At 37.8% G+C, this 26,091-nt stretch overlaps 2 protein-coding genes across 9 annotated transcripts in view; one reads left to right on the forward strand and one right to left on the reverse strand.

Moving 5' to 3' along the window:
• Nucleotides 1-26,091, reverse strand: part of LOC121426935 (dynein heavy chain domain-containing protein 1-like) — a 118,893-nt gene that overhangs the window by 34,584 nt on the left and 58,218 nt on the right. For all 8 annotated transcript variants that reach the window (XM_041623350.1, XM_041623348.1, XM_041623353.1 and 5 more), the window contains 11 exons: nt 25,872-26,048; nt 25,039-25,221; nt 23,912-24,221; nt 23,097-23,262; nt 22,110-22,357; nt 21,174-21,324; nt 20,789-20,978; nt 19,894-19,992; nt 18,592-18,799; nt 16,950-17,260; nt 16,090-16,288 (listed from right to left, as the gene is read on the reverse strand). In XM_041623350.1, the coding sequence (XP_041479284.1) occupies nt 16,090-16,288; nt 16,950-17,260; nt 18,592-18,799; nt 19,894-19,992; nt 20,789-20,978; nt 21,174-21,324; nt 22,110-22,357; nt 23,097-23,262; nt 23,912-24,221; nt 25,039-25,221; nt 25,872-26,048 (2,242 nt within the window). The remainder of the gene's footprint in view (nt 1-16,089; nt 16,289-16,949; nt 17,261-18,591; nt 18,800-19,893; nt 19,993-20,788; nt 20,979-21,173; nt 21,325-22,109; nt 22,358-23,096; nt 23,263-23,911; nt 24,222-25,038; nt 25,222-25,871; nt 26,049-26,091) is intronic.
• LOC121426937 lies at nt 1,412-9,151 on the forward strand. Its single transcript, XM_041623354.1, has 2 exons — nt 1,412-1,718; nt 6,419-9,151. Exon 2 carries the CDS (start codon nt 6,465-6,467, stop codon nt 9,096-9,098), a length of 2,634 nt encoding a protein of 877 aa, XP_041479288.1. The 5' UTR covers nt 1,412-1,718; nt 6,419-6,464; the 3' UTR covers nt 9,099-9,151.

Consider the following 26,091-nt stretch of genomic DNA (forward strand, 5'->3'; position numbering starts at 1 on the left):
TTGATTCTGATTTCAATTTTTGAAATTCAACATCAAATTCAAAATATTTGTATTCTAATGCAAGTTTATACAACTTCAAATTCAATTCAAATTTCATATTCAATATCAAATGCAAGTCCAAATTTAAAATCAAATCAAGTCAGACATTTAAATTCTTATCTAAATTCTAATTCAATATTGCAATTTCAAATTCAATATCAAGTTCAAATTCATTCATATTAACTCAAATTCAAAATCAAATTGAATCCAATAAAATTCACATATTACAATTAACCCTATCTAGGCCGGGGTATTTTGGGAGTTCCTATGGCCGGGGGGGGGGCCTCCCAGGCCCCCCCCCTAAGATCTCGGCCGTCGACCGCGCGATCGCGCCGAAAATTGGCACGCGGGTCGCCTGGGACATAATCTACAAGATCGTATAGTAATTTATTTCATGGGAATTGTTATTAAGTGATTATGCTAATTTATGCGTAATTAGTATGCGAAATCATACTTTTTCCTCTAACTCCCAAAATAAAGCTCCAAATGTACTAATTTTTGGTATAGAAACTCTTTGTGGTGTCTTTAGCAAGTGTACATGAAAAAAATTGTGATATCAAATCGTTTTCTTATGTATTATATTGTTTTTTGCAATTTCTTATGTATTTCTTTGTTTTTTGACCTTTTGTTTTTCATTGTTTTTTTCAATGAAATTTGTTGGGGACTCATCTGTGATCATAAAAAGCATAAAATGAATACATTTAGACAAGCAAAACTAAAAATAATCATACATTTATGAATTTTGGTTGAAAACACAATTTGCATTGACTTTGTACACGAAATCACGTTTTTGAGCAATTTTCGGTCTGACATGCACTTACATAATGTTGCGTAATTTCGGAACCACATACCCGGGTGACTCAAAATTGGTCTCAAAAGTTGCGCAAGACTTGAAAGTAAAAAGTCAGCGAGCGGCGCAGTCAAAAAATTTCGCACGGCGAAAATATCGCGCGATTTGTTGAGGGGGGGGGCCTCCGAGGCCCCCCCCGGCCTAGATAGGGTTAAACAAGACATTTATTTCTATTCAAACCTCAAAATTCACAACTGAAAATTCAAGGCTTCTTGTGCAAACCATGAAGTTATGAATTTCCTCATTCAAAATTCAAATTCATATACTGAAATGCAGATTAAGGCAGTCTCAATAAGACATCAACCCCCCCCCCCCCCCCCGATAACACTGCAGGTGTCAATAGTCGTTATCACCTCCCCCCATTCCCAACTTGCCCCGCCCCACCCTACCCTGTAGACACAGAACCCAATCTCAGTACGGATGATCAGTCAAGCATAGCAGCCACTCCAGCTGACTGCACACAAACACACTTAACTTCTCAGTGGAGTCTGGTAATAGGATTCTAAAAGGAGTTACTTCAGGGCTTCACATGTTTTTGTCATACCTTATTACATGTATGCCCTACTGTGCAAAGAGAACCATTGTGAAACAACAAGGGGCCTCACCTCAACACCATGGCATTATAAAAGAATTTACCTCAACTGGCTTCTTTGGAATGTCAAAGAGTATTAAGGAGCTTTTATTGTGCATTCTCTGGGATTGAGCTGAGCATACAGTTACATGTACATAGATACGGTGTATATTCACCAGTCCATAGCAGACTACAGATTGGCAGCCACCATAAGCACACTGCACAATCATAGCTCAGCTCAGGCTCTTGGAACATATGGTAAGGACATTAATTTCATATCAAAGTAATTTTATATCACGCATATAATATTCAGTGCAATGTGTGTGGGTGCAAGCTGGGGTTGAGATATAATTTTCAGAAGTAAACAACTGTACCAAAGCTTATTCTTTACAGGTAGATATCAAGCTTATATGTTCAGGAAGATCTGTAATGTTTTAAGTCATGAATGCAAACTTGTAAAAGCAATTTACCACTACAAGTATATGTGATATTCAGAATTAAATGTTGACTCAACATATATAGTAATGAAATATACAAGTACATGTAGCAGCTCCCAGTAACCCCATACAGATCGATCAAAGCCACATGTACATCCCCCCTTCTATTTACAATACATGTAATTTGAAGAATTTCTTCTTGGGGGGGGGGGGGCAGGGGACGACAGGAGATATTTTTATTTTGAAGGTCAATTTCTTATGGCTGTACCAAATGAGAACAGTCCTGACCTGATTTTTTTTTTCAAAAATATATCAAGAAGGTAAATAATCTAGTTCAGAACCATATGAATATATTTCAATAAAATTTGCAAAATTTGTAAATTGAAACAAATTGATGGAAAACTACCGAACTACTTTTCTGGGGGGGGGGTGTACACATGATTTTTTTTATAACATACTTTTTTAATAAACTTGTATTGTTTTGCACAATGAAGGTCAACAATTAAGCATTGGTTGTCCTACATTAGCATAAAATACTATGTTATCTGGTGGGGATAATATGTTCTGGCATACAGTGAGAAATAGGGGGGGGGGGGGCACATACATGTCAGTGTACATTAAAGCAATCATATGTATTTTACATACTACTATAGTTCTGTCATCAAACGGAAATGAGATTTGTTTTTAAAAGGCCAAACATTCCACGTACTAGTTTAGAAATACTTTCTAATTTGCTGTGCCAATATGTCTCTTCCATATGTTTTGAAAGGATTTAGGCAAAAGTTGATCCAAGTCTCATACAAATATACTGTGGATTTGTGTGTGTATAAACCTGACATAGAAAAATGTATTATTCAGGCTCAACTGCATGGTCAATGAACCATGAACTTTTTCAATGCTTTTTGGGGCAGGTTTCCTTCCTTTATATCTCAAGCATTCCCAAAGTATTGTGAGATATTATATGAAAGAAGTCAACAAAGTAATCAATAGCTATTCATACTGAAAAAATATATAATTCCCTAACCAGCAAGAGATATGTAATTCAATAAGTGTTGACCTCTGTAGTCACTTCTGTTTGACCTCCAAGAGATAGACATACAGAGAAAAGGAGAGAGAGAGGAAGAGAGGGAGAGACAGCAAAAGAAAGAGTTGAAAAACACTTGAAATCTGCTCAAAATACCTACCATATTTACCGACCACCTGCAGAAATATAATATTGCTTCTCATTTTGGAATCTAACATATGTTTATTGGTAATTGTAATTTATAACAATTGATACAAATTGTTCAAAACTGAATCCACAACAAAAAGTAAGAATAAACTCTTAAAAAAGGTTACATGAATACAATCATGCACTTTTATTCTCCCCCCCCCCCCCCCCTCCGATGTAAAAAAGCTTTTAACAATGTTCTGTGTTGGGTACAATGCTGATGGTTAACATCATGCATCTAGACTGAACAGAAAAAGGACATTTTCCACATAATTATGCCACAATCGAATCAAACTATCCCCCCCCCCACCCAATTATCCCCTATAAATCACCTATGGCATGAATAACAAATAAAACTCTGATTAGAATCATATGGAAATAATCTTAAAGGACAAGTCCACCTCAACAAAAACTTGATTTGAATAAAAAGAGAAAAATTCAACAAGCTTAATGCTGAATATTTCATCAAAATCGGATGTAAAATAAGAAAGTTGGCATTTTAAAAATTCGCTTATTTTCAACAAAATAGTTATATGAACGAGCCAGTTACATCCAAATGAGAGAGTTGATGACATCACTCACTCACTATTTATTTTGTATTTTATTATATGAAATATTTTTATTTTCTTATCATTGTCATGTGAAATGAAGTTTCATTCCTCCCTGAACACGTGGAATTCCATTATTTTAACATTTCGTGCTTCAGGCAAGGAGGTCCTAATCGTCAAATTTGTAAAAATTGAAATATTGTATAATTCAAACAATAAAAAACAAAAGAAATAGTGAGTGACATCATCGACTCTCTCATTTGGATGTAACTGGCTCGTTCATATAACTATTTTGTTGAAAATAAGGGAAACTTTGAAATGTCATAACTTTCTTTAATATTTTATCCGATTTTGATGAAATTTTCAGCATTGTGCTTGTCTGATTTTTCTCTATTGATTCAAATCAACATATTTCTGAGGTGGACTTGACCTTTAAATAATACTATCAGATTCAAGATTGAAGATAATGTAATGCCATGTAAGAACGCTCAACATTTGTTTTTAGGCAGGATAAATAAGTACAATACCCTGAATATATACATTATAAAAAAAAGAAATAATAATAATTATTTTTTTCACTTTATAGTTCAATTGAGATGAAATGAAAAACAACCCCCTCAGTTCTTTTATAGTCGAGTGTTGGGGGAATGTTATAAAATAAATACCGCGCTTGATGGCAATCTGATGGTAATTATCAACTTCAACAGCAAACATACCTGTATTGACAGGGCAAACAAATAGTGTCTGAATGACAATCAGTTATAATGATATGCTATCAGATAGTAACAGGGTATTATTTTAATTCATGTTTATCATGACCACAAATGACAAATAGGCTATTAAAGAGGGTTTAAAGGCAAACAAATATTTTCATGAACATGTGGCAGGTGCTTCTTTTTTCATATAATGTCACAAATGTATGTAGTGATGCCCCCCCCAAAAAATAAAATAAAATAAATACCCATCAAATAAAATAAAGGAGTAAAAAATAAAGTACAATACATAAATTAAATACAAATCATAAAATAATAAAAATGATAATAGAAATTATTAATTTTCATAATTCAAAAACAAAATAAAAAAAAGATACCAGCAGAATGAACTCATGAAATTCTGCTAAAATTTTCCTTAATTTCCTGAACATCATGATAGTAGCTCTGATTCCGTAAAATAAAATCATTCTGTACACTTTCAACATGTACTCCCTAATTTTACTTATTTGAAAAGTCTGGAAATACCAATCGACATCCCATGACTTGTACCAGCAGAAATGAATCCTTCTCATGCATCATGTAGAGTGCCAGTTGAGCATATTGTATCATTTTCAAATACAATAAAGAGCTTGCAAAATAAAGGGGGATCCTTTTTGCATGTTGATCAAGTAACAGAAGAGGATATTTGTACTTCAGGACTTCTATCATTTAATACGAAGGGAAAGGAAATAGTCTTACAGCATACTGGAAGGTGAGAATATCTACAAAATGTTGGCCAACGATATGCACATCATGTGACCTCCAATTATTCAACACATATTTGCCTGGAACAAAATGGAAAAAGGGTGATTTTTACATTTGTAATAGTAGTGTCATATTCTGATTTTATGAATAATTAACATGAAACGGAGAAGTAAAAAAGAAAGTGTAAAAAAGAAAGTGTGAGCCAATTGGATAATTATAGAACACTGAGGATATAACAAAATACTTAAAAACAAGATCGAATGACACTGTTTCCAGTTTTATTGGCAATCATTCAGCTCATATGTATATGAACAAGTACTGTACTTCAGAATAAGAGTGATATTTAAAGTTTTAAACTAATATTGAACATCAAATTTCCATGAAGTGCGTTAAAGCAAGAGGAATGTTAAGATGTTTACTGTTGTCAAAATTAAAGGTCAAGTCCACCCCAGAAAAGTGGTAATTTGAATTGATAGAGAAAAAGCAAGCAAGCATAACGTTGAAAATTTCATCAAAATCGGATTTAAATAGTTATGACATTTTAAAATTTTGCTTATTTTTTACAGAACAATTTTATGCACAACTCAATGCCATGCAAATGATAGAGTCGATTATGTCCCTCACTATTTCTCTTGTTTTTTAAAGCTTGACAATATTTCAAGTTTACGGATTTGACAGTAAGAGAAAAGGAACCACAAAATGGAAATTCCATGACAGGGAAAAATGAAACTTTGTTTCACAGGACAATTAGGAGAAAAAATACAAAAGAAATAATGATTGAGTGATGTAATCAGTCCCCTCATTTACATGCAGACCAGGGGAGTGTTTCATCAACATTTTTGTCCGACAAGTTGTCAGATCTGACATCTTTCTCTGACTCTGATTGGCTGTGAGGCACTGTTACCATGGTAACTGTCAGATAAAATGGGGCTTGTCGGATAAAAAGTCTGACAAGTCCTTTCATGAAACACTTCCCAGGATGTAACTTTGTGAAATTAAGCAAAAGCTTTAAGATGTCATAACTTCCTTATTTTACATCCAATTTTGATGGAATTTTCAGCGTTATGCTTGTTGGATTTTTGTCTTTCTACTCAAATCATTTCTTTCTAGGGTAGACTTGTCCTTTAACAAAAATATATATACACATGTACAGTAATATACACAAGTGAGCAAGTCAATACAATCTATCTGTACTGACAATTCAGTAGAAAATGTTAAAAATTAAACAAATTTCTGTAAATACATGTAATAGAATGTGAATTCATACATCTTAAAACCTTGCTATATTTCTCTTCCAATCTTGCAGATAACATGACATAATAAAACATCATGGCAAAACTGTTCCTGAGGTGATGGCTCATTGTAGCAACGGACTAAACCACAGAATTTCATTCAATGGTCCATTCTTCTCCAAAAAGGATAGAAACACCAACAGCCACATAGCAGAGTTCCGTAATAAGCACCTGGTTTGTGCCGGGTGCAAGCAGCGCTTTGTGACTTCTGTCTACACACCAACGCTGCTTCCCTGCCTGCATTCCATCTGTCCAACTTGCTTGGAAGAAGCAACATCCAAGGACAGCGACACTGTCAGCACTGTTTGTCCATATTGTAAGCAACAGGTGCCATCCACACAAGGTGTCTTGACAAGGAAATCCATTGCTCCAGACTTCCATGTTGATTACCTTGCAGAGTACCTCGGATACACGGAAGGGATCGTTAGACTCTGTGAAGGTTGTGAATCTTTCACCAAACTCGCCAGTGCTTGCTGCTCCAACTGCATCAAATTCCTGTGCAAAGAGTGTCTGATTAGACATCAGTACACTGTAGGATACCAAAATCAGCATTTCCTTGAGGTCAATGATCTGACAAAGGAGGAGTGGGCAGTACTGTCGCGTCAGCAACGCTTTTGTGTGGTCCATCAAAGTCAGGCCCTTACTCTTTTTTGTACTGGTGAAGAGTGCAACCTGCCCATCTGCCTTTCCTGCTGCAAAAGCGATCATATCTCAGACGGACATAACATATCCGACCTGTCTTCGGTTGTGGAACAGCTGAAAGTCGAACTTCAAGAGCTTATCATCATGAGTGAGAAACAAACCCAAATGCTCGAGAAGCTGTTGGAGAACATTGATCTAGTGACCCAGAAGCTCACATGCAATGCTGAGGAAGCGACGAGTCAAATCAAAGCCCTCTTCAGCAGGTGTCACAAGGTCCTGCAGCAGAGAGAGGAGGCTCTACTTAAAGCTGTCACAGATGCACACACTAAGATGCAACAAGGACTTAAGCAACAGAAGGATGACACTAAGACCATGCTTTCACACATTGCTGTCATGACAGACTGTGCAAACACCAGCAATAATGCGAACAGTACAGTATCCATAGCCAGGGTGCAAAAGAAGTTAGAAGGATTCTTCAAAGAGGTTGCAAGCGGGGTGTTCTATCCTCTACCGTTGGCCAACAGCTGCATTGACTTCACTCACAGGCATAATGAAGCCTTAACTTATTTTGATTATGCAGTGAAAGACCTAGGTAAAGTGACCAACGGAGATGAAGTGCCTTTCTTGACAGTGGTAAATCCTCAAGAGTCTTTCGTCAATCAGGAAAGCACTGTGAGACTTGAAATGACCAACTTGAAAGGAGATCGCAGCACAAAGGGTGGAACCATAGTATCCGCAAATATGAAGACTCCTTTTGACGAGAACTTACAGTGTACCGTTGTTGATAACATGGATGGATCATACATCATACGGTATCTTCCTACTGACCCTGGTGATCATCTCTTGCATGTTGAGGTCTGCCACGAGCCTATCAGAGATCAGCCAATAACAATTCCAGTGTATGCTCTTTGTACAGAAATCAAGGGGGAGAACACAGATGAAGAATGCATGGTGGAAATCTATGCGAATGATTGCAACGGAAAGCGCCAGGCGTTACCCAAAGACCTCAAGTTCTCAGCAGATGTCCTGGACCCGCAACACGAGGAACTGAAAACTCAGATCTACTATTACCCGTATGGCTACCATGGCATTGTCTTCCGTCCAAACAGTATTGGTGAGCATAAGCTGACAATTAACTTGAACAATGTGCTTGTCAAGTCTACCCCTATCATGGTGCCCATCCACAGGATCATCTCTTGTCAAGTGGACAAGAAACCTTTCTTCCTGGAGAACATCTCTGGGATGACAGTGACCTACATGGGTAAGATCTTCCTTGCAGACACTATACAGAACGAAAGAGTGCTGGGATTCAATCAAAATGGTGAATGCTTCACCAAGATCAAAACACCATACAAGGGAGATGCCTTGATCACTAAAGACAGAAAAGACAACCTTGCAATGCTCTTTCCTTATCGACAAGTAATGATCTTTTATACTCAGAAGGGGAAGCAGGTCCGTTTCTTCGACACACCGCAGGTTGTCAATCCTGTGTCAATTGCTGTCACATCCGCAGAGGAAACACTCATCCTGGAATGCCTCAGCAGTTCTGTTTTGGTGTACAACTCTGCAGGGTTCCTCCAGACGACTGTCGGTGGGACCAACCACGCTATCAGTCTCGGCTACCCGATCTCCATGAGCCTTGATTCCAGGGACAACATTTACATCAGCAACAAGACGGGAGGTTCCATCCTGAATCTGACCTGGAAGGGAGACTTCAAGCGTAGTATCAGTCTTCCGGAGGCCTTCAATCAGATCGGTTCCGTTGACTGCACCCCCGATGGCTACATCCTGATCCACGAGGAGAAGCTCTCTCAGGTTGTTTACGTTGTCAGCAGGAGGAGCGGTAACGTCCTGCGCACCATCAATGTCCACGGCATCGTTGGTTTCCTGGAGCACCTCGGCGTGACCCCTGATGGTTGTTTCATCAAGTTGGACCGCAAGAAAGGGTGTCTGAGAAAGTACAGGTATGCGTACTACTCAAGACGTAACACCTATCCTGCTATAGCTGCATCTACTGCTGATGATCAAAATGATTTTGAGGTGGTGGGATAGCAAGACAAAGATGCTTCATATCTGTTCCATGCAAACCAGTGGATTTATATATTTATTTTGGGGGGGAGTGATGGGTGATGCTGAAGTGTAAATGAAAGTAGCAACGTGATCCTGAGCATCATTAACCTTCGATTTGGATTATGATCAATTATCAACTTGAAAACCATGCTTGAGAATTTTCTTGAAAGAACTTTGCATCCAGTATTTATTCTTAAGACTTTGCCTTGGATATCAAGTGGAGAACAGAGCCATGTGTGCTTTAATGGCATTTCTCTTATATAAGAAACATGTTACATTCAGAAAATGGGCTACTCGTTTCAATCATTGTTCTTCATAATATGCATTTCAAGTTGTACACCTTGCCTACATGTATGTTCAAAGCATGGCACCAGTTCATGATATATGACATATATCCTGGTAGTGTCATGAACACTACTTTACATAAACTTTGGTTTATAGTTAAATGAAGAAAATGGAAGTGCTTGGCTGAAACCTATAGTAGAGTGAAACCCACTTGAAAAATGAAAAGCACTGATACAAAACCATGTGGCGAGTCCATAAAGCACTGTGCAAGGTGGCAATTTTAGAAAAGCCCGGTGCAAACTATAGGATCCATCATGTCACAATTTTTAACAAATCTTATCTTAATCTTTACAATATTAATAAGATGGTAATTTTGTTGCTAGGAGCAATGCAATATGTTAATGATGTGCTGCTTAAGCCTGCAGATGGTGATGAAATCTGTATAGCAACCACATGGTCACTTCCTAGAAATTATGTGGATTTCATGATCAATCCTGCATTATTACTGAGCTGCCAATTGTAATTTTATCCCATCTAGTATGATTTTTAAGGGGAGAGTGACACTAAATATGATTTTTCCCCGAGAAAAAGGATTTTTCAAACTTGTGAGAAAGATGATTTTGGGTATGTTTAAAAAAAGAATAAAAAAACAGTATTTAGACTTAAAAATAGGAGTAACAAATCAATGATTTTTCCTTAATTAAAATTAGCAGCTCTGCTTATTATTCTGACTTTGTTCAAAGACTTCGTATAAAGATTTTCACAGCAATGATCGTAGGGACAGTTGATGGAGAGCGATGCAAGGAGGCCTACTCGTCTGTTGACCATGCTTGTGACATTAATTCATGTGCATGCATAGAATCCCTGATTCACTTGTATATTACTGGACAATTTCATTTGAAAAGATACAAATACACTACCCTCTAGCCTAAAACATTTGGGTTTGTAACCTTGGGTAAGAACAGTGAACATCTGGATCAGAACAGTGAAAACCTATTACAGCAAGGCCATTGGGACCATCAATTTTATATTAAATTCTTTACTGCATGAATCTTTTTATATCAGGGTAGTGTTTCACAAAATTGTTTGTAAAGTTATGCATGACATTATGAACAAATGGTGAATCTGTTTTAGGACCTACATGTACACTATAAGATCAACACTGACAATTTGGTGTACAACATTTCTATAAAGAAAGGGCCATCAGTCCTTCACGATGTCATGCATAACATGAAACAGTCAACAAGTTTATAGAACTGGGCCAAATGAGTATGGTAACTTTTTAATCAGAAATACAGATCTATTAGAGCCCTAGAATATCAAGAGATTTTGCAAGTCTTTTTTTTTTTACTTTAGAGTGAATGCCAAAAGTGCTTCAAAATTTGCGAAATCTATAATTCCTAAATTGGCATCTCTGACTAGTATCAATGCAAATACATATATCAAATGAAACTAATAACGGTTTATATTGGTTATAAAGATATATATTTAATGTTCTATATTTTTTGTATCAGTTTCGAAAGTCATGGAAACAAAGTGATCTTTTTTAAGTTTAATAACCAGCTGAACGCTGCCAATATATTCAAATGTAGAGGTACTGGTGTTTCTTTCCTTTTCATTTTGTAGAATTTTGTAGAAATACATATGAAGAAAATGGTGATAAGACGAACATTCCTTATATTCTTTATGTAGAATTAAATATGAATTGAATATTGGAATAAGAAAATTGGACAAGTTTTTTTTCTGTAAATGTCACAAAATCCAATAGCCTATTTCTGGACATATATAGTCTTCTTTTATCAGGATTAATGATTTGTTGCTTCCATGCATTGTTTCAGAAAAAGCTATTAAAATTCTCATGTTCAATATTTCTATTTGAAAAGCAGAATGAAGTTAACCAAATGTGTTACTCTGCATGTATTTTTGTGGGAAAAATTACATTGTGTATATTCTCTAAAATCTAAAAAGATGTTTGAGAATTTCATGAATTTTGCGTTGACTGTTTGCTTTATCAACATAAAATGTTTAATCTGGATATCATGTATGCCATCCACATGTAACATATTACAGTACGGTCTGGTACATGGTGAAAAAAAAATCAGTGCATAATCTTGTTTGGGGTTTGAAAACCACCTTGCAAACTCTAGGCCCCCATTTCATAAAGGGTGCAAGTGACTACACTTAAAGCAAGGCACCACGCAATCTTTTTTTCTTGGTGGCCAGATTAGTCCACTCAATTTCATAATTTTGGTGGCCCGTGAGGCAAATTTATTGACCTGAAACAATAGGAAACATTACAATTTATCAAAACTTTGTTAGCCCAACCAGTGTTGACTTTTAAAGAATTTTGGTGGCTCAATTCTTATTTTTGGTTGCCCCGGGCCACTGCTAATGTCGAGCCTTAACTAAAGTAACTTTGTCATTATCGTAAGTACCATGGGAACATTGGTTGCAATTTTAAACTGCAGAGCTCTGTTACCATGGTAAATGCCATAATTGCAAAGTTACCATATACATGTATGAAGCTTTATTAAAGTATGTATGTAACAGGCTTCAGGGGGTATTTTCATGGATTAATGTATTAAAGTATTGACCTAATTGTAAGTTTTAAGCTCTGGTAATTTCATTGAAATCCTCTATTTTTGATTGGCTGAAAAGTACTGACACTACATGTGCAGAAACTGCCCGAGAGTGAGAAATTGCCAGAGCTTGCAAGCATCAAGGCCTGGGGAAATATTGTTGTAGTAAATATCATAGACTCTGCCTTCCAACAAGTATAAGTATTATCTACACCAATGTATTACTATCATTCATTGAGATATATTAAAGCTTCACGAGAACTGACTTGCTGGGTAACATTTTTGTCCCACACATTGTCAGATCTCGCATCTTTCTTTGATTCTGATTGGCCAACAGGCAGTGTTACTATACTTTCGGATAAAACAGGATTTATAGGATGAAACGTCCGACAAGTATTTTCATGCAAAGCTTTCCAGGAAAGAATATAAAAATCATGTTTTATTCTCACTTTATTTCCATTTTAGAGGTTTACAGTAGATGAGTCTTAATTTGCTTCATGTGATACTTTTGTTCTGTGCTGTAACACTTTTCTGTGAATTTCTATTTCTTTCTATGCAAGCATTTCATTTAATGGTGTCTAGTGATATTTTGTCTTCCTAACATATCTTTTCTATTAAATGAAGTACATGTACATGTACCAACCGAAGGTGAATTACCTCTAATCACAAAACTTTTATCTTGTTTTTCCTTCTAATGATCTTGAAAATGTAATAAAATATCATTTGTTGTGTTTTTTCATGTCAATCCATGTACAAATTTTCTTTGATTTTTCTCCATTCATTCAAACCCACTTTTTATTAGGGTAGCATTGCCATTTAAAAAGCATCTGAATCTTAAACTCGCACAAAAAAGAACAAGGCAAAAGCGATTTTGTGTCTCGCCCACTTATAAAAATAACCAGAAATATTGTGATTTGCCAGGGCACGCAACAGAATTATATCGAAACTTCATTGTAAAATGACTGGGATGGAATAACACTTGTCCTAAAAGCCTTGCACAAAAACTTAAACGTTGACCTGAAAATGACCTTTGACCTTACCATGTGACCTCCAACTGCAGCCTAACATGCAGGTCCCCCAAGTCCATCTACCATCCAAGTTTTGATGAAAAGCGACTAACGGTTGCGGAGTTAGGTGTCATTAGATTTGTGACGGATGGAAGTCATTTGGATCCCTAAGTCTCGCCTTGACCTCTGGTGGGCGAGACAAAATAAGATCTTGAGCTTCGAACCCCAATGGCCCGTACTTTCAAGAGGTTTCAGTCGTTCAATGGTACAAAACCATGGACTATAAAGACATGTGTTCATAATTGTGCTATATCATCGCATACTATGAAAAGGCCAATTATAAAATGCTTAGAATGTACTTCTGGTAAAAGGCGCCTCATACCAGTGTGTTGGCTAGGTTGTTAGAGCGTCCGTCTCACAACCGGGAGGTCGGGGGTTCAAACCCCGGCCGCGTCAGACCAAAAGACGTTTATGGGAGTTGTTGCTACCCTGTTTGGCGTCCAATGATTAAAGGGATAGAGCCTCGTCGATCTGGCGCTGCTCAGTGGCTGCCGGGCCCAGGATCAATAGGGCAAAGCAAATTTTTGGAGTATTTCATTTCATGTCTATTTCGAACAATAAATTATGGATTTTCGGATAGAAGCATGATAATACAAAAAATCTGGATACATGTACTCCATGGTTTTGTATCACAGTACAAAGGAAATCTCTTTTGAGAATACTGTCTAAGAAGTCTCTAGGACCTCCCCTATAATTTTTTAGCAGTTTCAAATCTATAATAAGCTCCTACTGCAACGTTTCAAGTCTCTTTTGAGATCAAATTTGACCAGCCCCCCTACCCCCCTACCTCGATACTACCCCAGTCTAATTCTAACTCTATAGGTCACCAGTCATGCTGAACTTTAAGGAACATTACCATGAAATATTGCAAAAGATGAGAGTTACGATTGATCTGATCAACCACAGCTATGAAAAGCCAGCAACGTCAACATCTAAAATGCATGTTTGTTAAAAATATTTTCTAGATATGATGTATAATCATACATTCATCGTTTTCTTGAAAATTCAGCGTGCTCCTCTTTTTTACAAAGGTCATCATGCAAATGTCCTGGAGGAAGAAAATATGATATTGTTGGATTTCCATAGAGCTTAGGATGATCGGATCAATTGTAACTCTTTGTACGATGGGGCCCTATTATAGGATGTACAGTACATGCATGTCAGGAATTATTGTCGAAACTTTATAACAATATTACAGATACTAGAATAGTCCTTATAGCAAGGATAATCCTGGTCCCGAGGTCACTCAGTCTTACAAGCAAACATTTGGATCATGCAAAACCTTTTATGCAAAGTGCTTTGCCTGGTAGAGTAACATTTCATGTCAATTCAAGTGTTACCAAGCCTAATTTCTTCAATATCTTCTTGCTACATGTAAATGCCACATCATTGTCACCCAAAATGCTTTGTGTAAGTTATTAGGTCATATGCCCTGGATGACATTGTCTTTTACTTGCTTTCGACAGACCTGCCAACTTTCTACAGCAAAAAAAGGTATTCTTCGAATGAAAAAAAATATTTTTTGAAAAAAAAAAGATTTTAAGAATTTGTCTCAACACAACAATCGCCAGCCTATGGTTGTGGGATCGGTGAATAAACATGTGAAATGACTCTATTTGAAAACGTGATAATTCACCCTTTTAAACATGTAGGCAAGAATTTACTTGTTATTTTCATGCTACAAATTACTGGCCCGACAGTGATTTTCACCTGTCTGGGACTGTCGGACCGGGGCTAGTGTCACGCGCTGTGTATAATACATACTCCATGATCAGAAAGTTAGATAAAAAACTGACAAATCATACAAAAAAAGTATTGGTGCATTCATAGCAAAAAAGAGGGGGAAAAGGGAACGGTTGGCATGTCTGTTTTCAGTGATCATTGTGCACTGAAATCAGTAGTGCAGAGCAGGGCATAGTCTACAGTCTTATCCTTAGGTGCAATAGAGCATGGAGGTGAATGAAAAATTACTTTGATAGATCATCCCACGCTCCATTACACTGTGCAGCACAGTGGCAAAGGTAATTCAAGCAAAAACATTGGTCTTATGAGGCAGCATTCATGTAACCATTTTTTGTAAGAGCTAAAATTTGTGCAGTGGAATCTGTAAATTGAAATCTAATCCTCAGAGGGCTTAATAGAGAATAGAGATGATCAAGAGGTTATGTTAGATCAATATTATGGGAGTAAAGTATTCTCTGCATTCAATGGATATTCACACATCAATCAACAACATTTTGATACTTCACTTATTGAACTGAATTGAATTTAATTTATTTCCGTTAAAAATAACAATACATGTAAAATAAATAATACATATGAAATTCAAAATGAAAACGAGAGGATGGCCCTACTCAGCAGCATCAATCATGGTGCTGCTGGTCTACCGAAGGGTCTTATACATCTTTTAACAAAAATTACACAAACATGAACATTACACAATATAAAAATAACATATCAAAACAATAAGAAAACAAACTAATCATTCATAGCACCCAGCCCCCACCCTCTCCCTTTGTTGCCACACCCTACACTTCAATGTAATAGTAATTGACAATTGTTAACTAATGAACGGGGACCACCACATGGGTTAATATCAACAAGCTTCAAGTGCAAGAATATTGTAGAGTTGTAAAAGAGAAATCCCTAATCTGAAACTACATCATAGTTGTGACGCTTCACAATCAACATGGATCTTAGGCAAAAACTGTCATATTAAAGGCTAAAGCATGTTGGCTTTGCTAAATGACATAGGTAGCGAGTAGGTGAACATCATAACTTTCCTACTAGTAATTGTCACTTACAAATTTTCAACTCATATTTATGCAGCATAAACTTTGCATATGTTCCCAAGAATCACCACAATGCTAATAGGTGTGCAAAATTGTCAGGAGCACTGTTCAGAAAGTGAGTACTTCGATCAACGACATTTGCAACGATGTGACTGATTGCCCGGCGTCCCCCGGAGAAAAAAAACACCTGAATTCCATTTGGCAGAGTATGATATGAGAACTTGAAAATAAGAACAATGATTGAACTTACCTTTAGCCTGTGACCTTTGACCTCCACCTCTCCTTCCATGCCTGCCCTTTGACCTGCCTGACCGGTTGGCCATGAGGAACATGCCCTGGACAATGCGGTTGACGTCGTGGAGGGAGAAGACGTAATGGGGATTGACGGGGCTCGTCATCAGCTGTCTCTTGATCAGAGAGTGCAGGCGGATGGTGGCCTTGACGATTGCCTGCCATAGCAGAGGAAAGAGATTGGCATTCACATTTGTTGGTTAACTAGTTGATTTTTCTCAGTCTGATATTGATAGCATATATGTACAGTAGGAGAGTCAAAGCAACAATAAAAGATTTTAAATTCATATTATTGGTTAACTACAAATTGGCTTTTCTCATATTACATATTGTTCTTTTAAAAAATAATACATGTACATATATTGACAAGGTTTTGCAATCTCAATAAATTGAGAATTCAAAAGCGATAATTGGAATCTGACCTTTGGAAGAGTAGGGGTGCATATGGATGAGTGCAGATGAGGTGGTGACACAGCATTTGAACTGCATCAATTGCTCCGGGCTTTATTTTGACTAAGATTAAGGGTTAGGATTAGAGTGACAATAGGGTTTTATGTTAGATTTAGTGGTCGGTTTATGGAATTGTATAGTATTAAATCCAGGGTTGAAGTTAGTCATTCGATAAGTGTGTGGAATTCACAGTGGAGCAATTGTCGCCATAGCAAATGTTATGAAATCAATGATGTAACATAAGGTTTAATTCACAAGTGATAGCTATGCATGAATGGTAAAAGTGGTAAAGTGTTCAGGGTTCCAAAAGCTAGTATGAACAATAGTCATAGGAGCTGGAGTGAAAGGAATACCGAAGCCACTCCTTACCTGAGCAAGTTCATAGTGGTGGTTGAGAGAGTACGCAGGAAACTCCTCCAGCCAGCTCTGAAGGCTCCCAGCATGCAACAGGTTGAGGGACTCGGCCGAAGGTGTGAAATAAGACAGGACCACAAACAGCCTGGAGAGCCTTGAACTGAGGCTATGGCAAGAAGTGCCGCTCCCGACGCCCTGAGTCCCTGGGGGGTAACACGCGGTGATGAAGTTGGTCTTCTCCAGAGAGTAGTGCGACAGGCTGTCACGTTGGTATATGCTGCCCTCGGCCATCAGCTGACGGAGAAGCTCAAGACAGGGTTGTTCTCCTAGGGAGAAATAAAATATCAGTTGTACCTGAGAACCATTTCATGAAAGCTGACAGTACTGGTTAAGCAACATTTACCAAAGTAATGGTCAGACACATGTGCTTGTCAGACAACCATGGAGCGTTGTGGCCCAGTGGATTAGTCTTCTGACTTTGAAACAGAGGGTCGTGGGTTCGAATCCAGGCCATGGCTTAATTTCCTTCAGCAAGATATTAAACCATTTTGTGCAGCATGTTAAACCTGAGAACCATTTCATGAATGTTGTCACAACAGACTGGTATACATACACAATTCCATCATCACAGTAATATCCAGACATATATGCTTCTTAGCTGATCAAAACCAAGGAAAGTTGTCAGATCTGCCAACTTGTCAAATGGCAAATGTTACGGAACTGTTCCCCTGATTTACCAACAACTTGTCTACCTAGATAATCCAACCAGAAAGACAGCATACACGTTTTTCTTATTTTCTCTAGATAGTTCATTCAATGTGAGCATGATTTGGAGCACTATTTGATCAAGCATTTGCTTGACGAGTAGCCCTTTCACTCTGGAATACACATGTAGCTCATCCCTGGAAGTCAGGAAAGCTCTATCGATGAATAACTTCAAATCAAAGCTTAAAACACATACCAGGAGCCGGTTTCATAAAGAGTTACAACTGTTGTAACTTTGCTATTCTGGCAACTACATGTACCATGGTAACCTTGATTTTGATTGGCTGCTGAGCCTTGTTGCCACAGTTGTAACTCTTTATGTTACGGGCCCCAGGAGTCCTTATACATGTATAGTGCAGGAGAATACATACTTTGTTCCCGAGCTCTATGAACCTCCCATATTATCATCATGTAAAAGGAATCTGTTACAGGAATCCTACACAGCAAGATAATTTTCAGGTCTGCCTTGAGTTATATTTACTTCCTGAATAACTAGGATTTCGGTGGATTCACATGATGCGCCACTTATCGGTTGCAGCGAACAGACCAAATTTCTAACTTCAGGGTCGACATCACACGTATGCGCAGGCAGCGCACGGTGCTAGTGTACTGTAATGTGACCTTGATGCTTCAAATACGACAACCAAGAATTTACCAAAATGTCTTGATTTCGCAAAGAAATATGCGGCAAATTTTTCTCCTACCTCTTGGAGCCGGCCAGCGCTGAATAATAATAACATGCATGCATGTACTTTCGTGCTAGCATGCACAACAGCTGTTTACTTTTTTCCATCAGGCATTGCGAATTTCGGTCTGTCCGCTGCAACCGATAGCTGGCGCACCGTACTGTGAAACCATCGAATGGAATCAAAAAGATTCATTGGATGCCTACCTGTTGTCTTGTCCATGCCGGCGCAGTTAAGATCGTCGATGAAGAAGAGAGGATCAGTGGGTATTTGGCCCGGCTTTGTCGGCTGCGAGCTGACGTTCACCACGCTGCGAGGTCGCAGCTTGCCGACGATCATCTTCTCCATGGTCTCACAGCCCAGGACGGGAGACATGGCCATTGAGAGGAAGTGGTGTCTCTGCTGAACCATGTTCTGTAAACAAAATAATAGAATAATAATAGCTGGATTTATATAGCGTTTTTTGCCTGAGGATACAAAGCAATTGCTATTTTCATCCCGGATTTTAGCTCGAGCTACCATCACCGGCGCTCAGTGCATGCAAAGGTATTAATCCTGCTGGGTACCAACTCACCTCATCTGGGTCGAGTGCAGTGTAGTATAGATAAACCTCTTGCTGATGGAAAACACGCCATGGCTAGGATTCGAAACCACGACCCTCAGTTGGAAAAGCAAGAGTCAGAACCACTAGACCACGATGTGCCCACTAAAAAAATACTGGCGAGCTTGCAGAGGCCAACTATGGGCCTCTTCGCATAAAGGTTACTATTATGATAACTTTACCATCCAATGGTAACTTGCATGGAATCCTTGATTCCGATTGGTTGCTGAGCAATGTTGCCAAGGTAGTAACCAATCGATGGCAAAGTCACCATAATCGTAACTTCTATGTGACGGCGTCTTGGACATAAAAGTCTATACTTCCACTCAATCCTTTAACCAACTGAATTTATACTGCACCATCTATACATTCTTGAAATTTACTTGATATCAAAGGAAATACAATGCATGTACTTTCTTTTGGGGCTATTTCACTCTCAATGTCTATGATGATACACATGTATGAGTTCTTTGTTCCTCATGTATTTTACTATATGTTCATTTTATGCAGAGAGAAATAAACTTGAATTGAATATAAATACCAAAGAGTATCAATTTTTCAGGCTAAGGATGAGCTTTGATTACATGTACATGTACCTTGAAAGTGATATAGTTCCTTTTCATTTCTGTCAATACCTTGGCCCCATAAGATAAACCTTTAATAATTAATGCCAAGCCCCATTTTCATAAAAGTTACCATGATTATGGTAACTTTGCCATCCAATGGCAACTTGCGTAAAATCATTGATTTTGATTGGCTGTTGATCAGGATTACCATGGTAGTTACAACTGGACGGCAAAGTTACCAATATAGTAACTTTTATGATACAGGCCCCTGGGGGTGATTTTATGATTAATCATTCATAGCTAAGCTTCATGCTATGAGGCTGTAGTAATATAATACCAACCTGAATGAGCGCTGTTTTACCAATGCCTGGAGCTCCCGTCAACAGAACAGGTTGGTTTGCTCCGACCAAGATGTCCAGTAAATGAAAATATCTCTCGGCCTGTACAAAACAAACAAAAATATCATTGCACATATGGAGTTATATCAAGTCCTAATGCAGTGGCAACATTCAAGCCAATGACACTTCATTTATAAGAAGACATTCTTGAGCAACTTTCTATACAAATTACAAGAGAATATGACATGAACATGGAAAGCTATAAATGGTTTGATCCAAAATCATTTAAAAGATTTTTGCCATGCCTTATACACCAGCTTGTAGCCTGAGATCACCACATCGGGGTCCCGTCTTAAATAGAGTTTTGATTGATCCAATTCACATCGACTATATGAAAATCCATCAATAATTTTTTCTTCAGAAAATTGGCACAATGTACTTTGTGAACAAAAAGAAGCACACTGAATTGTCAAGAAAACAATGCATTTATGAATATACATCATATCTAGAAAATAATTTGAAGAAACCCGCATTTTAGCTGTTGACGTTGCTGGCTTTCCACAGTTGCGGTTGATCGGATCAATCGCAACTCTATATAAGCATGGAATTCCACAAAATGTCAGGTATTTTTCCAAGCAATAGTATTACACTGTCCCATGTATGCTTTTTTTGTGACACTGATCATCAGAATTATCGGTATTGAGCCAAAACCTCATGATTTCTCAAAGATAAGTTTATTTCAATGTACAAGAACTCAATCTATGATAATACTATGGCAATTAACCGTTATTTTAAAGACTTTCTCATGAAATAATTGTTGCTGCAACTACTTTCTTTTACCTTTTATCACTAACTTTTGGGTTACGGGATCAAGATCTAAATACTCTAAATGATTTACCTCAGGAGTGACAACGAAGTTAGCACTGATTGTCCTCATCTTCTCTCTGTTCGTATCCGCCCAAGACACCAAGATGCCGAGGGTTGCATCAATGTGGATATCATAAACAGTGCCCTCTGGAGGAAGGATGATGTCATGGGTTGCACGACCCAGAAGCTGACGGGCAAACTGATCGAACATCTCAGTGTGCCTAGAAATGACATGAAACAATATTCCATTTTAATTATTATCATTATTTTACTCGCATATTAAAAAAACAGAGAATACAGAGTTATATAAATGAGACAATAAACCATGGTTTTACAAATTTCCACACGAACTCAGTGTTTACTACAACTACTTTCATTTTTTTTTTGTTAGTTATATTCTGGAAAGCTTTTCTTACCTGTCGTGTAGGTGGCCGCCGAATCCCCAAACATAGGCAAAAGCAAACATGGATGTGAGTAGCGTGGTCTTGTTTGCTGTGTGTCTTGTCATGCTACTGACACTCAGGGATGGGGTGGGTGTGGGGGTGGGGCGAGGAGTCTTCCGCTCATCTGTCAAGATGCAAAACAAAGTCTTCAATGGTCATCTTGAACAAAATGTTCATTGCATTCAAGAGACATAATCTTTCAACAGATTGAGACAAACTATAACGTAATTTTCAATTTTTAAGAGAATGTATATTAAAGCTCTAATCTCTGGAGAATTCAAATTGGCAGCATTGTCGATGTCATTATATTGGGGCAGGACATCTCTATTATTTGCTCCAGTACACAAAACTGACTAAAATGTTATCTTTTTCGTAAGTTTTAGTCAGAAGAGACTGGTGATAATATGCTGTGCTAAAATACTTAGGAGATGCAAGTAACCTCAAGTTCACATATTGTTAAGTTGTACCTACCACTTCCATTTCTTTGGTTGTTGGCAACCAATGAAAAAAAAAAGTGAGAGCCCTGCAAAATTACTCACAAAGTTGCCAATTTGAAATGTATATGCATGCAGCCGATTTAAGTAATCTCTTTACTAAAACATTCATTAGTCTATGGATTGTAATATTCCTTATCAAAATTTTACCATTGATTTTTTTTCTGTATTCACACAAATCAATGTAATACGTACAAATACTATGAATACAGAGAATAAATTTAGCCTATAATTTGTATACAGAAACTAAAATGTTTTCAGGTGAAAAGCACTTGTATTACTAGACTTCACTTCTCAAAATGTTCAATTATGGGTTTAGGGGCCTGGCCAGATTTGAATAGTTTAAGACTTATGGTGTACGTTGTAAGGCTGCTGGATCGTTATAGCTTTAAATGGTTCTAGACTTCTAACTTACCAAGCTTATTGTCACTGGTAGCCGGAGAAGCGTTCCCATCGCCGCTCTCCCGGACAAGATGATGGTCACACAAGGCAGTCAGAATGCGTAGGAACGACCCAACCTCCCTGATGCCGACCCCCGTCGCCTGGCAGGACTCGGCGGTCCTGGGTAGGTCGGATTCCAGGGCAGGGATGCAGTGGGTGTTGGACAGGAAGTCCAGGGTGCGGGCAAAGGTATCGTCCATCAGGTTCTGCAGAAGTTGCAAACTGAACATCATAAAAATAAGAGGTTATTGATTACTTGTTTACTTATTAGCAATATCATGGTTAATGATTAATTTAATATCTGCTACAAAATAAGCTCAAATGAAATAATGCAAATGGGCCCAGCTCGAAATTTACATTCTTTTTTTGCTTTTCCCTTTCAAAAAAATCTTTCAAATTTTCATAGATTGACATAGGAAAAATTTGATTTTTGTTTGTATTTTCGCTAACTTCTGAGGCATTGTAGAGCACAAATAACTAATATTCTTATTTGTGCAATGGTGCGACATTCCACATTCGGTGAAAGAGACAATCTATTCAACTCGGCTAGGCCTTGTAATATAGAGCATCTTTCACTTAATGCGAAATCTCACACCATCGCACTCATGCCATCAATTTGTATATTGTGCATTCTCTGTGAAAAGACTTGTACATCAACTCTTATGAAATCTTATTCAATTCTTATTCAGGTTTTGACAAAACAAGGAGAAATTATTATTCTTTCATATAAAGTAAAGCAAGTAACTGTAGAGGTGCCGTGGCCAAGTGGTCTAAGGCACCTGACTATAGATGGAAAGTCCAGGGTTCGATACCCAGCCGCGGCACCTCTGCCTGTGAGCTAGGCATTTAATCGACAATGCCCTTTTATCCTGCTTAAGAATGAATTAAAATGCTATTAGCATTCTAGGTAACTAGGTATTCACTTGTTAAAAAAATTCAAGCCTTAATAATACAAATTTACCTATTGTTGCTAACCTCCCAGCATGACTGTGCTCCTGAAATCCAGGACTCGACCAGGGACTTCCAGCTGACCACAGTGGTGCCAAAATGGATGACCGCACACCTAGCCATAGTGGCCGGAGACGCATTGGTCACTGTGCTAGTCTCAAATATAAGTGATGTACAGTCTAAAAAAAAGCAAAGATAATTGTTGTAAAGTACAAAATAATTTTTTTTCCAAAACAATATGAAAAGACATTGCAAATATTTCTACAGAATTATTTGTTAAAAATACAGTGGGGCATTCTGAGTAATGGGAAATTGGAAGTGGCATGGTTGGTGGTAGAGGAAGCACCACATTAATGGCCTCTATTTTCCAGTTTATTATTTGGAATGCCCTCAAATCATCACAGCTTATAAAATTCATAGTGGCGTAAAAAATGGAGATAAACATACACAGAGGTTGATGATTCAATGGAACGTTTCATTTTTTTGTTCATTCATACATTTTTCATATTAGTTTGCTGATTTGGTTGATTGTGAGAAATTTATGTTTCTTGTAATCTCAAAATTTGTAAGGAAATTTTTCTTTTACAGTCAGTAATAATTGTAATTCTGGGTGTAGCCATGATAGTCCAATGGCATTTAGCTACTCCCTCATATCCCATTCATTGCCTAACCCTCTTTGTTTTCATAAATTTTCAATTGTCATCATTGTTGTCTGATTTTATTTTGGAATCGTTTGATTGATTTGATGTAGGTATATTGTATCTTTTTTCTCAGATGTGGAAATAAATGACATTGAATTTGAATCCAAGTTGTCAAAGTGCGACTTACTTGGCATAGGCAACCTTTCGCCGCTGGGTAACGTAGTGCTTCCTCTACCACCGACCATGCCACGCCCAGTCCCAATCAGACCGGCCAGGGTCTCCGCCCATCGGGGATCGATCACCCCATCCATGACGACCCACTTCTGAATGACGGTCGGAGGGTTGAGCATCCCTTTGGTGGCGTTCTTCTTCTTGTTCTCCTGCAATTCTCTCTGCATCTCTTCGGCCGTCTGCATGGACTGACCGGAGCCGTAGATCAGGGACGTGACCAGACCGTCCCTCCATCGATGTCTGTCGACGTTAAACTCACCGATCAGCTATATGGATAATGTAAAATTCATGTTAAGTTGCGTTATTTGCTCATTCCTTTTTTTGTACAATTCAGTTTACTGCAAGAAACTGTATTTATGAAACACTGACTAAATATTGGTACAAGTACCTGAATATTGATTTTTTTTTATTCTTTGACGTTAAATGACAGTATAACGAAAATTCAAATATATTACACTTAAAAAGTAAAAATAATGATACAGTTATAAAGATAGAATCTGCAATTGTATTGTAAATTTTACAAGAACATTTTTCAAGGAATTTTTCTTCTGTTATGCACTTCTACAATGCCACTTAATGTCGGGAACGAGTTCCAAGGTGTCAAAAATTTGGTCTCATACGATAATACTTAAAAGAAAAATGCATAAATGAATGGTGAATGGGTACCTGGCCGGAATTTATTCCTTGATATGTGTGAGCGCTGTAATCTACAGCTGGGGTAATAATATCCAAGTCCGTTGGAAGCATATAGAGACATTATTCATAATTGTGATATGCGCTATACAAGAACTGTTTATTATTATTATTATTATCATTATTATTATTACGATTATAAAAATTCAAAATACAGAATCTGAACAAAAAGAATAGAACCACTGGGCAGGATATTCTTCATTGACTACTTAATCCACAGTTATTCAGTTAACTTTATTTGACCCAGGCAGTCCAGAGAGTGCAAAATCTATACTCTGTCATGTTTATTATTGTGTCATATTACATTGAACCATTGATACACTCTGCATTGCCGAAATAAATAAGAATGATAGTACATAAACAATGTTAGTCCTGAGAGGGTTAACAAACCTGCTTCATCGATAGGGTAGCTGGGTAGATAACGGAGGAATCCACTCTCGGGTAGGACGGTTTCTCAGCTCCACGGGATGCAGTGTCCATCCAGTGGAGGGTCATGAAGGACACCACCTCTGCCTTACGTCGCAACCGCTCCATCGGCTGGGACAACTGATGACGGGGAACTCCCTCCAAACCCTACATATATGAATAAAAGAAACATCCTTGTATCAAACGTTGGATGACAATAATAGCACCTTCAGGAGTCTACAGAGAGGATATGTCCACTACTGGTACATAACTTGCATGAGTATTATACAAAAGTAGATTATAACATAAATATCAGTTGTGGTAACGATCTACAAATGATTTCAAACAGAATTCAATGAAACAACCACAGAGAATACAAAATAAAGACTATAAAACATGTGCCAAATTATTCTCGCAGAAAATGTGTAATCGCTGAGAAAATTACAAAGCAACCATGGCATTCCAACCAGCTGTTGGATCTTTTTTTTATAACTGACCTATATATCATTATTTGGTGTTGCCTTCGTGTTTGATTTGAATGGTTCAAGGGAAGTCAGTTTTTTTAAATATTATTGTCCTATGGCTTGACTAATCCTTCCGTTTAAAATAAAAATGTGAAAAAAAATACTTTGGAAAGCAACAGGATTAGTCAAGATGTTGGACAATATCTTTAATCAATTTTCCTCTAGCCATTCAAGTCGAATTCATTAAACACCTACAAGGCCAGTTTTTAATGAAACTATTACAATATATTACAATTACAAACATGTCCTCTACACACATTTTCAGCTGGTCTTATGTTTGCAAATTTTCCTTACCTGTACTTTAGGTCCATGCATGGGAGCAGTGGGTCCCTCGTCGGGAGTTGGAGGATTGGCTTGAAGACTGTTGAGCACCCTACACAGGGTCTGGTAGCACACGGTCTTGCCGCTTCCTGCTGAACCCACCAGGACAACGCCAGACTTGTACCGCAGCGACTCGTACAACTCCAGCACCTGCTCAATGAAATGCACAAATTGAATGTACGGTACGTCTGTT

This window comes from Lytechinus variegatus, chromosome 13 (assembly GCF_018143015.1).
Source record: "Lytechinus variegatus isolate NC3 chromosome 13, Lvar_3.0, whole genome shotgun sequence".
Lineage (NCBI taxonomy): Eukaryota > Metazoa > Echinodermata > Echinoidea > Temnopleuroida > Toxopneustidae > Lytechinus > Lytechinus variegatus.

What these genes read in the sequence shown, in the direction of transcription:
- LOC121426937 (XM_041623354.1), top strand. Translation starts at nt 6,465, where the DNA reads ATGGCTCATTGTAGCAACGGACTAAACCACAGAATTTCATTCAATGGT.